This window comes from Bufo bufo, chromosome 10, assembly GCF_905171765.1.
Source record: "Bufo bufo chromosome 10, aBufBuf1.1, whole genome shotgun sequence".
In the NCBI taxonomy this organism is placed as follows: Eukaryota; Metazoa; Chordata; class Amphibia; order Anura; family Bufonidae; genus Bufo; species Bufo bufo.
Genome location: NC_053398.1, coordinates 105,789,821 through 105,805,364, shown reverse-complemented (window position 1 = coordinate 105,805,364; position 15,544 = coordinate 105,789,821). Strand labels below are relative to the sequence as shown.

At 43.9% G+C, this 15,544-nt stretch overlaps 1 protein-coding gene across 1 annotated transcript in view; it reads left to right on the top strand.

The window, feature by feature from the left end:
* The window catches only part of CENPT (centromere protein T), a 56,215-nt gene that overhangs the window by 36,252 nt on the left and 4,419 nt on the right, over window positions 1–15,544 (top strand). Inside the window, exons 6-12 of the mRNA XM_040409121.1 lie at window positions 1,854–1,993; window positions 3,936–4,014; window positions 4,816–4,958; window positions 5,664–6,788; window positions 8,176–8,260; window positions 10,997–11,158; window positions 12,381–12,485. Of these exons, the coding sequence (XP_040265055.1) occupies window positions 1,854–1,993; window positions 3,936–4,014; window positions 4,816–4,958; window positions 5,664–6,788; window positions 8,176–8,260; window positions 10,997–11,158; window positions 12,381–12,485 (1,839 nt within the window). The remainder of the gene's footprint in view (window positions 1–1,853; window positions 1,994–3,935; window positions 4,015–4,815; window positions 4,959–5,663; window positions 6,789–8,175; window positions 8,261–10,996; window positions 11,159–12,380; window positions 12,486–15,544) is intronic.

Here is a 15,544-nt window from a genome sequence, read left to right as displayed (position 1 = left end):
AAAAAAAAACAGAAAATGTCCTATTCTTGTCCGCAATTGCGGACAAGAAAAGGCATTTTCTATGAGACTGCCGGCGATGTGCGGTCCGCAAAATGCAAAACGCTCACATTGCCGGTGTCCGTGTTTTGCGGATCACAAAACGCATACGGACGTGTGAATGGACCCTAATTTTGTAAACTGGTTGTCATGTACGAACTGTCTGAACGACCAACTGTAATGTATATACCCAATTCTATGCTTGCTGAAGGATTCTGCTTTCCTATGCGCTTGTAATTTAAAAAAATGTTAATAAAAATTATCGGATAAAAAAAAAAAAAAAAAAAGTGCTCCGTAGTGGTTCCGTAGGCTTCCGCTCCGTGCCCCTGTTCTGCACCGCTCCATATCTTGCCGATTACGGACACATTCAAGTGAATTAGTCCGCATCCATGACACAGTGGGCACACGGCTGTTTGCAGGCCCCAATACGGGCATGGGCCGCAAACGTTTGTGTGCATGAGCCCGAAGACAGTGCTCCGTCTTGTGCCTTCCTTCCTCCCCAAAGTGGTTTCCTTTTTACAGGTGAGTAATGAAAAATCTTTCTTCGCGAGTTCCTTTGGGGGCACGTCTCCCACCCAGTTCTCAGTTGATTGTTTTGTTTAAGTAGCCATTCCATTGCTTGTTGTTTGAGCAGGTCTTTTTTTCCCCCTAGTTTCCAACCCGTCCTTGTTAGATTTTCCTGCCTGATCCTTTTGCTTTTTGTTCAGACTGATTAGCTACCTGCAGGAGAGGGTAGAGCAAGTAGAAGGTCCTGTGCACGGTCCTGTGCCCCCCCCCCCCCCCCCCCGCCCCCAATAAATTCATTGAGAAAGAGGTTTTTCCACCAGATGAGCAACACAAAAAAAAAATCTCCTTTTTGTAATGTTGCTGAAATACAGATCATAAAAATGGAACAAACACTCATCAAAAATCATAATGGAACATGCGTTTCTAAATTCAGCACATTTTTCCTTATGAAAAAAACAAAAGCACAAATTGTATCTATAATAAATATAGATCCGTAATACTCGTTTTGCATTCTTTATTCTGTTTGAATCTGTCAAAAAATGGTGGCATGTGGTGATGCAGTGCTGTTCTCTCCTAGAAGCAGCTCTCCCACCGCCGCCGCACATCCCCTTCCTTTAAATGGAGTCTATCAGCTGTCTTTTGTATAAACCTAAGTACAGAGGCCGGTGGGCCTTTTCCACAGACCGTGGGTCCTTGGTTACACCACAGGAGCGTGCCCCATTTTTATCCATGATTACGGATTCCTCGTTATAATCCTATGGGTTCATGAAAACCACGGACACTACACGGATCCCATCTGTGTTTGGTCTGTCGTTTTCACGGATCATTGCTGTGAGATGCTCTGGAAAATAATTTTCACCCTCGCAGTGTCCATGGAAGACTGATGACACATGGAAGGCATACAACCGGACGCACGATTCTTCACGGATGAAACAGATGCGTGAAACCGCCTTATTATTCCCCTCCTGTGCCCACTGCTGATGTGTGACCAGTACATCCCTAGCCACATTCCCCTGCATGCTACCTGCTGCTCTTCACGTTCAATATCACACATCATCAGATTTGTAAACAAGTTGCTTCGCCATCCCTTTGCTGTAGACTTGTTGGTTGTCGGCACTTCCAATAAGTTGTCATAAGTCATCCTCCTACGTGGCCAGGACAATTTCAGCAAAATTCACTTTTTCTTCATTTGAATGACATGTGATTATTGAATGACCTACATAATGTAAAATAAATGATACACCGTAGTAATTTTTTTTCCTGAAATGAAAACAAACCTAATCTGTGTAAATGCATTTCCTCCTTTGCAGTTTGGGCAGTGTCAATCTGAGTCTGCCGGATCTGCAAGACACCGAACATGTTACAGTGTTTAAAACATCCAGAAAGAAGAGGAAAATGAGGGTTTCCGAATTTGAGAGAGAAGTTGACGAAAGACTGCCTAAAAACAAAGGTATTCATTGTCCTTAAATCATGTCTATAGGTAAAATGATTCATCAAAGAAATACAAATCTCTACCCCATGAGGCGCTCATCATGCCTTTGCTATTTGATGGCTTTATGTCCAAACTTTCAGTATCATATTGCATAGGTCAGGGGTCGGCAACGTCTGGCACTCCAGCTGTGTTGAATCTACAACTCCCAACGTGTTTCATTCACTTCTATGGGAGCCCCGAATACAGCTAAGCAAGTGTGCATGCTGGGAGTTGCAGCTGGAGTGCCGGAGGTTGCTGACCCCTGGTATAGATCATAAAAAATCAATAATGTTTGCCATTTACATGCTGATAAAATATGATCCAGTTAAGAGTTACTTACGTTAGCCGCGGTGTATCACCAAGGTGGTGTCGGCTAGATTATAAAAAGGGCTTCTGTTCATGAGACGACCCCTGTAAAGAGCATCTGTCACCATGATCAACCCTATAAAACCAGGTATACTGTGGTTGATCATGGTGAATTACATGAGCCTTCTATGGCTGCGAAGAATCTTATTCATCCAGGTCATGGTACATCAGTACTAATAAGTCAGAGCAACTGCTCTTGTGTTTTTTTTTTCTTGAAGATATTTCACTAGTCATAAGACCGGCTTTCTCAATTCTGATTGAGCCAGTGAAATGTCTTCAAGGAAAAAATACAAGACCAGTTGCCCTGACTTATTAGTCCTGATATACTTCTATGACTTCAATGTGATACACCGTTGCAGTGGAATTCACACTTCTATTCCTATGTCAGTGAGGTGCTTGGAGCACCGACAGGCTGGCCTAGCCCCTTTGTGCACCACTTCACCTCCTTCACTCCCCCTCATGTTCTGATTGACAGGACCAGGCATCCTCCCTGTTCGGATGCTTGGCCCTGATATCTCGCACATGCAGTTCATGAGGCTCTGCCCTGCCCTGAGATCTGAAAATCTCGCCGGCACATGTGCGTGATTTCAGGGCCAAGCATCTGAACAGTGAGGATGCTGGCCCTCTCAATCGAGACATTAGGGGGCGTGGAGATGGGGAAGAGGAGGAGATGAAGCAGTGCACCGAGCAGCTAGGCCAGCCCCCTGGTGCTCTGAGCACAGAATTTGCAGCAGTGATGTATCCGATTGCAGCCATAGGGGGCTCATTTCATTCACCATGATCAACCCTACCAGGGAGAATGCCTGGTTTTATAGGGTTGATCATAGCGACAGATGCTCTTTTATATGTAAAATTGTATCCCTTGGATTACAATTTTGGAAATACTATGATTTTGTTTAATTTACTCCAAATTATGATATTTTTATATCCGCTGCCTGCTTTGTGCCCCTTCTGAGAGTCTTAAAGGGAACCTGTCATCAACTTGATGCTGACCTCACTGAGGGCAGCATAAAATAGTGACAGAAATGCTGATGTCAGCGGTGTGTCACTTACAAGCTAATAGTAAGTGGTTGCTGAGAACCAGCATCATAATCATTGCAGCCCAGGCCTTGAAAAGAGTCAAATCTACCTGAGAAGAGTCCTGGTTATTCCTAATCTCCTGCTCTCTCGCCCATCTGATGATGATTGGCAGTTCTCTCCTAGAGAGAAAGGGAGAAAACTAGGGAGAAGTCTGTCAGTCATCAGCAGGTGGGCAGGAGAGCAGGACTTCATGAATAACCAGGACTCTTCTCAGGAGGCCGGGACTCTTTTCCAGGCCTAGTCTGCAATGATTGTGATGTTGGTTCTCAGCAACCACTTACTTTTTACTTATAAATGACAGACCGCTGAAATCAACTCGCCTGTCTCTACTTTATACCGCCGTTAGTATGGGCAGCATAAAGGTGATGACAGGTTCCCTTTAAGGGGAGATGTTGTAAAGTACATAGCTACATGTATAACTTGTCTTGACGTGGTCTCTTTGGTTGCTTTAATATTTTATTTTTTTCTCTCCTAGACAAGCAGAACATTTCAAATGATCCACATGATAATTTTGATGTCCCATCTTTATTTGTGAGCTCCTACACAATATCAGGGTAAGAGGCATTGTGTAAGTTAAATAATTAAAGGGGTCTGTCACCAGGAAATTCACTGTTAACCCTTTCACTGCCCAAGGTGCACCTCTGGTAGCCAGGGCAATTTTCGCAAGTTTATTTTGCGGAATTTATTTGACTCGCTTATATAGCGCAGACATATTCCGCTGCGCTTTACAGACATTATCATCACTTGCAGCCCCTATTGGAGCACTCAATGTTCCCTCTCAGTATGTTTTTGGAGTGTGGGAGGAAACCGGAGTACCCGGAGGAAACCCACGCAGACATACAAACTCCATGCAGATGTTGTCCTTGGTCGCATTCGAACCTAGGACCCCAGCACTGCAAGGCACCAGCGCTAACCACTGAGCCACCGTTCTGACATGTACAAATAAAACCTAAGTTACAAAGTAAAATAAAAATCATTGTACATTGTCAAATTTTGCGTCATAATATAATTTTTCCGAAAAATTGCACAGACTTTGATATTAGTAGTAAAAGTGTGACCCAAGCAGGAAGCCTTATGGACCATGCCTCCTGTCATACGTGCGGCACGTGACAGGTTACCGCTGTGGCCAGTGATTGGCTGCAGCAGTCATGTGATGCCCATCGCCTAGATGTTGATTCCCAGAGACCCGGGACCAGCTAAGTATGAACCCCACCGCGGGTCCAGCCACTCTGAAGAGGTCTGTTAGAAAGAGTTTAGTCTTGGATAACCTTCTCCTCTCCTTCCACCTCCATACTCCATAGTCTCTTTCGCATGAATGATGCGGCACTGAACCCATCGTATTTTCTTCATTTCAGGTCAACAGACAATAAACTGGATATTTCAGCTGCACCAGAATCTACTTTCAAGAGAGGCTTACTGCGCAGGCCCAACAAAGTATGCTTGGTGTCGTTAGATGACTTCGAGCAAGGAGTAGAAGACAAATACCAGCAATTAAAAGGTGGTTTCCTTTATACACTTTTGCTATTAGCTCATAGGAGGAGACCAGCGGGCTCACCCTCCGTCTATACAGAACATTCCTGCCCCCAGTGGCAAGTGACTGGCTCCGACGTTGTTATAGCGCAGGGATCAGCAACCTCCGGCACTCGAGCTGTTCTGAAACTACAACTCCCAGAATCCTCCTTTCACTTCTGTGGGAGTTACGAGAACAGCCAAGTAAGTTTGCATGCTGGGAGTTGTAGTTTCACAGCAGCTGGAGTGCCGAAGGTTGCTGATTGCTGTTATAGGGTGTATTCACATCTGTTGATCAGGTTTTGTCAGGCAGTGTTTGAAGCCAAAGACTTTGATCTCATGTGGTTGTTGCTCGCAGTTTAAATCGCATTACTTTTATCGAGTGGGTTCAGCAGGGGGTCACCTCTGTGTCACAGTCAATACCAACTGCTGATGGCATAGGCGCACAGCTCCTGAGCTTCATACCACCAGCGCCTGCGATATGCAGTGTAGGAAAGGGTTAAGGGCTAAACATCTTACAAGCATATCTAAAAAAATAACCTACTTGTCGTGTACCATGTTGTCAATATACTTGCACCACACTACCGCTAGGGGTACCCTAAAGTTAAAAAGGAGGGGCTGAAATCACAAACCTATTCAAATGTACACATGAAATACTTTTACATTATTTCTTTTTACGTCGCTGTTCCTTTAGGCTCCCAGGAATGCTTCATTGAACCTCCTGAAGGGGACAAATCGGATGCAAGTGAAATGGCTCTGCTGAACACCGTGCTGTACGCTCAGTCTTTACGTAAAGAGGCAAATGTCTCAAAGTCTGACAGAGGACAAAAAGGAAAGAGGAAACACGTTTCATCCTATGAGGAGATAAAAGAAGCAAATGAACTTTTGGAGCCCGAAACTAAAAATCGAAATGCAAATGTTCACCCTATACTTAAGGCACAGACTCCAAAAGATAAGGCTAATGATGGCTTTAGAGGAGTCCGTGGTGAAGTTATTGATGACGCTGATAAAGGAGAAGCTAATGAAGATGGTGAAGAAGTTGAAGCTGGTGGTGACGGTGATGAAGAAGCTAGTGGTGAAGAAGTTGAAGCTGGTGGTGATATTGGTGAAGAAGATGAAGCTAGTGGTGAAGAAGTTGAAGCTGGTGGTGATATTGGTGAAGAAGTTGAAGCTAGTGGTGAAGAAGATGAAGCTAGTAGTGAAGAAGTTGAAGCTGGTGGTGATATTGGTGAAGAAGTTGAAGCTGGTGGTGATATTGGTGAAGAAGTTGAAGCTAGTGGTGAAGAAGATGAAGCTAGTAGTGAAGAAGTTGAAGCTGGTGGTGATATTGGTAAAGATGATGAAGCTAGTGGTGAAGAAGTTGAAGCTAGTGGTGAAGAAGATGAAGCTAGTAGTGACAGTGGTGAAGAAGATGAAGCTAGTGGTGACAGTGGTGAAGTTGAAGCTGGTGGTGACATTGGTGAAGAAGTGGAAGATGGTGGTGAAGAAGTTGAAGCTGGTGGTGAAGAAGATGAAGCTAGTAGTGACAGTGGTGAAGAAGATGTAGCTGCTGGTGACAGTGGTGAAGATGAAGCTGGTGAAGATCTCAACGATGTTCAAAGTAGCATGCGACAAAATAAATCCAGCCTGTTTAACCCTACTAGAAAGTCAGCAGGTGTCAATGAATATTCTCACCGCATGCAACAGACAAGGCTTGATGAAGAAAATGGCATGCAAACAGCAGAATCTATTTATGTGCATACAGTATCCAGACCAGAGGAAACTTCTGAACCTTTAGAAAGCAGTGGTGGTGAAAACTTGGATGTTGCCATAAACCGTGGTAAGATTTATGTTTTAGTGTAATGTTATCCTGGGTATGGATCCGACAGTTTTGGCATATGTCACTGTACTACATTTAAAGGGGTGTTCTCATAACGGCAGATCCTGTACCTATGCCCTGTTAGGGTATATGAACATAGAGGGACTCCCACGTGCTAGACTAGGGAGCTGCTGTATATGAACGTCTTCCATTCTGGTAGACTCAAGCCGTCCTTGTATTTCTTGGTTGGCCCTTCATCTGAAGGGCCACCATGTGCTTTTTCTTGGCTGCGACTGCTGCAGGGGAAATGGCTGGCTGCGGCTTCACATGACATAATTAGATTTTTGCTGTGAAGCACTTGCATTCTGAAAGGTTTACGCTGATGAGAAAGCCCTATACATTAAAGGGGTTGTCTCCCTTCAGCAAATGGCATTTATCCTGTAGAGAAAGTGAATACAAGGCACTTACTAATGTATTGTGATTGTCCATATTGCTTCCCTTGCTGGCTTGATTAATTTTTCCATCACATTATACACTGCTCGTATCCAGGGGTTACAGCCACCGCTGAAGAGCAGATACGAGGTGACTGGGACGGGAGCTGCTGTGCATGGCGCTTTTTCCTATAGTGTGCAAGCATGATCACCACTGCTGGATTTCAGGGTGGTTGTAATCATGGAAACGAGCAGTGTATAATGACATGGAAAAATAAATCCAGCCGGCAAAGGAAGCAATATGGACATTCACAATACATTAGTAAGAGCCTTGTATAACCTTTCTCTACACGATAAATATCATTTGCTGAAGTAACACAACCCCTTTAATGTATAGGGCTGACCATATACTTAAGGCCCCATGCACACAACCGTATCTATTTTGTGGTCTGCAAAACACAGATACCAGCCATGTGAGTGACACATTTTTCCATTTCTCTTGTTTTGCCCTATGTTAAAAATGCCTATTGTTATCTGCAAAATGGACAAGAATAGGACGTGTTCTATCTTTTTTACAGGACAGCGGAACAAATATATGGATGCATTTTTGCTGCCTTTGAAATGAATGGGTCCACATCCGATCCGCAAAAAATGCAGATCACATACAGACCAAAAGTACGGTCGTGTGCATGGGGCCTTGGATAGCTTTTGGCAGAACGATTGTATGGCCAAAAGCTATTCCTCCTGAATACACATGGCTGATTTCAGGGCGGAGAGAGGAGTGAGCCGCTGCTAGGACCCTCTGGCAGTGGCTTGTCTCCTGTGGGCACAAGGGATCTGGTATGCAGCCCCCATGCACATTCGATAGCAGGCAGGTTCAGCAACTTTTATCCAATGCTTATGGGTTTCTTAATATGAGAAAACTGCATAGCATGTGTAGCTACCATCACCAATGAGCTTTCTTTTTTTATTTTCAGGAATGGCCAAGAAGAAAGAAACTAACAAGCTGATGCTATCAGAATTGCCAGAGACGCCAGCTTATATTAAGTTAGCTCGCTTTGTGTGAGTTTTTAGAACCTACCGTATTTTAAGGGGTTGTGTCAAGTTTTGAAGTTATCTGCTAATCACAGGATAGAGTAAAACTAACTGATCAATGGGGAAGAAGCTGAGGGGATTGAAGCTGCAGTTCTTATTTTGGCCACCAGGTGGCCAACATAAGACATGAGCAATAGTCAGCAATAAATGTATTTTAAAAATCTATGATTGTTCAAAATGAAAAAAATTAAAAATGGATTTTGTACGCTCAAATACGAGCTTCAAAATAATTACAAAAAAGTAAAAAAAAAAAAAAATATAAATGTTTAAATCACCCCCCTTTTTGTATAATAAAAAAAAAATATAAACATCATGGGTATCACCGCGACTGAAAACGCCCGTACTATTAAAATATGAAAATATTTTTCCAATACAGCGAATGGCATAATGGGGGAAAAAAGAGGTCAAAATGCCAATTTGCCATTTTTTCATTGCTTCTCTTACCCAAAATTTTTTTATAAAATGTGATCAAAAAGGTATCAATAAAAACTACAGATTGTCCCGTAAAAAAACGAACCCCCCACACAGCTCAGTAGATGTAACTATAAAAAATATTATGGGGTCTGAATATGGTGATGTAAAAATAAATATATATATATACAGTACAGACCAAAAGTTTGGACACACCTTCTCATTCAAAGAGTTTTCTTTATTTTCATGACTATGAAGGCATCAAAACTATGAATTAACACATGTGGAATTATATACATAACAAACAAGTGTGAAACAACTGAAAATGTCATATTCTAGGTTCTTCAAAGTAGCCACCTTTTGCTTTGATTACTGCTTTGCACACTCTTGGCATTCTCTTGATGAGCTTCAAGAGGTAGTCCCTTGAAATGGTCTTCCAACAGTCTTGAAGGAGTTCCCAGAGATGCTCATCACTTGTTGGCCCTTTTTCACTCTGCGGTCCAGCTCACCCCAAACCATCTTGATTGGGTTCAGGTCCGGTGACTGTGGAGGCCAGGTCATCTGGCGCAGCACCCCATCACTCTCCTTCATGGTCAAATAGCCCTTACTTTCAAAGTTTTCCAAATTTTTCGGCTGACTGACTGACCTTCATTTCTTAAAGTAATGATGGCCACTCGTTTTTCTTTACTTAGCTGCTTTTTTCTTGCCATAATACAAATTCTAACAGTCTATTCAGTAGGACTATCAGCTGTGTATCCACCTGACTTCTCCTCAACGCAACTGATGGTCCCAACCCCATTTATAAGGCAACAAATCCCACTTATTAAACCTGACAGGGCACACCTGTGAAGTGAAAACCATTTCAGGGGACTACCTCTTGAATCTCATCAAGAGAATGCCAAGAGTGTGCAAAGCAGTAATCAAAGCAAAAGGTGGCTACTTTGAAGAACCTAGAATATGACATATTTTCAGTTGTTTCACACTTGTTTGTTATGTATATAATTCCACATGTGTTAATTCATAGTTTTGATGCCTTCAGTGTGAATCTACAATTTTCATAGTCATGAAAATAAAGAAAACTCTTTGAATGAGAAGGTGTGTCCAAACTTTTGGTCTGTACTGTATATAAAATGTATTTTTACACTATTTAGACATAAAAAACATGTACATATGGGGTATCGTTGTAATCGTACTGACCCAGAGAATGAAGGGCCTGGGTCAGTTTTTGCGCAATTGGAACGCCGTGGGAACAAAACCCATAAAATGGTGGAGAAATTGTCCCACAAAAAGTAAGCCCTCATTACAGCTATGTGAACAGAAATATAAAAATGTTATGGCTCAAGAAAAATAGGGAAGAAAAATGAAAATGCAAAAACCTCTGGTATCCTAAGGGTTAATAATTTCTTGGATAATATTATAGTTCTCCATTAGCTAGGCTGTTTATTGAACCCCTCGTAAATCACCCTGTCAAACTAGAGCGCCTTTTTTTATTTTTTCTGTCCTTCCATTCGGTGCTAGGACCACAAGGCAGTGTATGAGAATGATGGAGATGCTGTCATTGAGCTCCTCCATGCTGACTTACTTATTTTCTAATTGGTGATGGGGGGTATAAATAATCATGATTTGAGACTGTCTGAAGAGTTTGTCCACGTTCTAACAAAATGTTAGAAAATTATTATTATTATTCTCAACAAACTACTGGGGTTTTCGGACCCCACCGATACTTAGAATGTAGGGCCCCAACACTAGTTCATGAATTTCCCTGCCGAGTGGCAGTCGCTTCTAAACACTGTGTAGGCATCTGTAACAGCCCAATGAAATAAATGAAATGAAGCTTGGAAAGCTGCAGTGAAGGGAGAATCAGACACTTATTCCCTATGGCTAGGGATGTGTTATTAGGTTACGTCCACATCTGCGTTTTAGCGTTTAGAGGAGCAGTGTACTGGAATTACTGTATCCGCCTTAGCTGGACACTTCAGGGGCCCGCCGGATCCTTGTTCACTATACTGGAATCAGTTGGGTGTCCGGCAAGAATGCCGGCTTTGTGCCAGAAAGAAAACGCTGCATTCAGCGATATTTTTCCAGGCAGAAAGCGGACATTCGTGCCAGAAACCCAATGTATCCCATGGTAGTCAGTGGGCATCTAGCGGGCCTCGCTGGTGTCCTGTTATTCCGCATACAGTCATTCCAGTACACTGCTTCTCTGCCGGGACATGCTACCAGTATACCGTAACACAGATGTGAACCTGGCCTTAAGGTTATTTAGACTTAGTATTTCTTGTGTTTTTTTAGAAGCACAACTAAACCTGCTGTTAGCAAGAAGATCCAAAGGAAAAGAAGCCCAAAGGCTAAGAAAACGGGAGCAGTGTTCTCCAGCAGCCAAATAAAGCAGATATTTACTCATCACTCTCAAGTGCGAGTCTCTAAGGACGCTTTGGAAGATGTGGAAAAATGGTAATCTTTAGGTGTCGACGTGGCCGTTACAGATTTGCTCCTTTTTATTATGAATGTAAAATGTCTACTTGACTACATATTGCATCTTGTGCCCTCTTGGGTTCTTGTCCATTGGGACTCTATAATTGTGCTATGCTTAAAGGGGTTGGCCATGTTAAAAGAATACAGATTAAATTGGCACTCAGTCCACGATGTGCCACAGTAATCACACGTACCTTTCACCTGAGCTTTGTGACGTCCACTGTGTAAATATCCCATGGCCGCCACGTCTATGGCAACCAAAATGCCATGGTTTAATAAAGTGACTGCTTTCCTATCCATCCATGGGTGCAACCTCTTCTGTACAGGCACCAGACAGTCGTTAAAATGGTCCAGCAACTGCGCAGAAGTGGACAGGTAGTAAAGGGTCCCGTGATTAAACCACGTGGCTGCTGCCTTTTGGGTTCCCGTGGACGCAGCAGTGGGCTGGGAAGCTGGGAGCCCAGTGAGCTGAAAGATAGAGGTGTGATTACTGTGGCACAGCATGGACTGCCCATTTAGCCTGTATTCTTTTAAAGGGACCATCCCCTTTAATTCCTATGCTTTATTTTAATGGCGCTTCCAGTGAATGATGAAAGTAAATTATAGATGATCTGATCTCACCCCACTGTCCTGGTGCAGAATTTTCAGTCTTGGAGATATTCTGTACAGAACAAAGGAGTTCATTTCCTTCTTATCTGTTCCATTTTTGGCATGGATCTCTATGATGCAAGCATAAAATTAAATGGGTATTTGCATCTCAGACAATGGGGACATATTGCTAGGATATGCCCCCATTGTCTGATAGGGGCGCTCTGGGATTCGCACCTACATCGAGAACGGATTGGTTGTGGAGGGCACACTGCACATGCGCAGCCTCCCTCCATTCATTTCTATGGGGCCGAGCACTGGCTTGGCTATTTCTGTTGGCCCCATAGAAATGAATGGGCGCGGTGGCCGCGCAAGAGCTGCATTTACATGCACTGATGACCTCCACAGTAAGAGAGCGAGCGATCTCTGTTGCCCTGATTCTGAAGGTGGCAATCGGGGCCCGCCATTTTGTTTCCATTGTTATCTTATGCCTTCTGGGCCGAATGTGTCTGGAAGACCGACCTCTTCGTTACACAAAACCTCCTATGCACAGGAACAATGCAAATAAATTATTTTCCTAGAATAATTATTATATATTTTTCTGTCCCCACAGTTTAGATCTGTATGTGAACCAGCTTGCCGTTGATCTGTCTACATACACCGCTCATGCCAACAGGAAAACAGTAACACGTGCTGACATGGAGCTTCTCATGAAAAGGTGAGGGAAAGCTATTACCCTTCTGTTACCAACTCTGTCATTCCTTGGCATCAGAGACTTGGCCTGTCTCTTGGAGTTTCTCATACCTCACCAACCAAACATTCAGTGTCTCCCACTTACACACCACACCCTCATCCTGCCCGCTCTGTGCCCATCAAGGCTCTGTCCTGGGACCCCTATCCTTCCCATTTAAACCTCCAGCCTGGGATAGCTAATGGAATCCCTCGGCTTTCAGTACGTCTGTGCTAATGACACTCAAATTTACTGCCCTGCCCAGATGTCACTAGCTTGCTGTCCAAAATCCCAGCTGGTCTATCAGCTCTTCTTCCATGTGCTTTCTAAACCTCAAGATGGAGAAAAGTGTGCATCGTTTTTTTCATCTTATTCATGACATCCCCACAGGACCTATCGATGACACTTAATGTCTCCATGCTTGAGATAACATTAGATTCTGCCCTATCCTTCAAACCGCACATCCAAGCCCTTGCAAAAATATATCTCGTAGCCATATCCTCATCTGGAGCCTCCAATCTAACACTCCTCCACCTCTGGAGTTCATCCTCAGCTCCTCTGCCAGTCCCTTCACTGGCTCCACATTACCAAGCAAATTCAGTTCCAAATATTAACAACATGCAAGGTTATCCACAGCCTGTCCCCTCTATACATCTGTGACCTAATCTCCCAATACATCCCCACAAGTAATCTCCAATCATCACAAGACATCCTTCTATGCTCTCCTCTTCCTACTCCTCGCACAGTCATCTCCAAGACTTTCTTATGTGCATCTCCCATACTCTAGAACTCCCTTCCCCAGTACATCACACACTCCCCCACCATCCCAAAAAAAAAACTAATCTCTTCTGGAATGTTACACACTACAGTAAGGGTACTTTCACACTAGCGTTTTTCTTTTCCGGCGCTGAGTTCCGTCCTAGGGGCTCAAATCCGGAAAAGAACTGATCAGTTTTATCCCCATGCATTCTGAATGGAGAGTAATCTGTTCAGGATGTCTTCAGTTCAGTCTTTTTGACTGATCAGGCTTTTCAGAAAACCGTAGCATGTTGTATTTTTACCTCTGGCCAAAAATCCGGAACACTTTGACTGAACGCCGGATCAGGCCTTTTTCCCATTGACTTGCATTAACGCCGGATCCGGCGCCGTGTGTTCCATCAAAACGGATCCGGCTTTTGCATGTTAAACCCAAAAAATGTGAAAAGAAAGTTAAAGTCCATAAATGGCGGATCAGTTTTTTCTAATGCATTTTTTCATTGTGATTAAAATCCTGATCAGGATTCAAATGTAATCAGTTTTCACACGTTTTTCCGTATCCGGCGGGCAGTTCCGTTGATGGAATTGAACGCCGGATTCAAACAACGCTAGTGTGAAAGTAGCCTTACTGTTCTCACTACACTACCATCTGAGCAGCTTCTACCCTTGGCTACTGTTTCCTTCCCTTGTAGATTGAAAGCCCTTGCAGGCAGGGTCCTCTCCCTCTTGGTACCATGCTTATTGTACATGTTGTTTTATGTTATGTGTGTACAATGCATCCAGAAAGTCTTCAGACTCCTTCGCTATTTTCACATTTTGTTATCTTGCGGCTTTGGGCTAAAATAAAAAATAAAGCTTTTCGCCATCATTCTGCACTCAATACCTCATAATGAGTGAAAACAGAACTTTCAAAAATCTTTAATTTATTGAAAAGGAGAACTGAAATCTTGCATTGAAATAAGTATTTACACCCTTTACTCAGGACTTAGTTGAAGCACCTCTGTCAGTGATCGTAGCCTCCAGTCTTCTTGGGTGTGATGCTACAAGGTTTGCAAACTTGGATTTGGGGATAGTTCAAGCTCTGTCAGGTTGGATAGGGACCGTAGATGGACAGCCATTTTCAGATCTTTCCAGAGATGTCGGATTGGGTTCAGGTCAGGGTTCTGGCTGGGGCCACTCAAGGACATTCACAGAGTTGCCTCTAAGTCATTGTCTTTTTGGAAGGTGAACCTTCAGCCAAGTCTAAGGTCCAGAACACTCTGGGTAATATTTTCATTAAGAATATCTCTGTACTTTGCTCCATTCAGCTTTCCCTCAACCCTGACCAGTCTCCCTGTCCCAGCCATTGAACCCCCCCCCACAGTATGATGCTGCCACCATCATGCTTCACTGTAGGGATGGTATTGGACAGATGATAAGCAGTGGCTGGTTTCCTCCAGACTTAGAATTGAGGCCAGAAAAGTTCAATCTTGGTTTCATCAGACTGGAGAATCCTGTTTCTCACAGTCTTAAGGCCTCTTTCACACTTGCGTTGTCCGGATCCGGCGTGTACTCCACTTGCCGGAATTACACGCCGGATCCGGAAAAACGCAAGTGTACTGAAAGCATTTGAAGACGGAACCGTCTTCCAAATGCGTTCAGTGTTACTATGGCACCCAGGACGCTATTAAAGTCCTGGTTGCCATAGTAGTAGTGGGGAGCGGTATACTTACAGTCCGTGCGGCTCCCCGGGCGCTCCAGAATGACGTGATCCATGTGATCACATGATCCATGAGCTTGGGGCGCCCTGACGTCACTCTGGAGCGCCCGGGGAGCCGCACGGACGGTAAGTATGCTGCTCCCCCGCTCCCCGCTACACTTTACCATGGCTGCCAGGACTTTAGCGTCCCGGCAGCCATGGTAACCACTCTGAAAAAGCTAAATGTCGGATGCGGCAATGCGCCGAAACGACGTTTAGCTTAAGGCCGGATCCGGATCAATGCCTTTCAATGGGCATTAATTCCGGATCCGGCCTTGCGGCAAGTGTTCCGGATTTTTGGCCGGAGCAAAAAGCGCAGCATGCTGCGGTATTTTCTCCGGCCAAAAAACGTTCCGTTCCGGAACTGAAGACATCCTGATGCATCCTGAACGGATTTCTCTCCATTCAGAATGCATTAGGATAAAACTGATCAGGATTCTTCCAGCATAGAGCCCCGACGACGGAACTCTATGCCGGAAGACAAGAACGCAGGTGTGAAAGGGCCCTAAGGCTGTATTACACTGGCAGATTTTCTGTCAGATGATCGCTACCA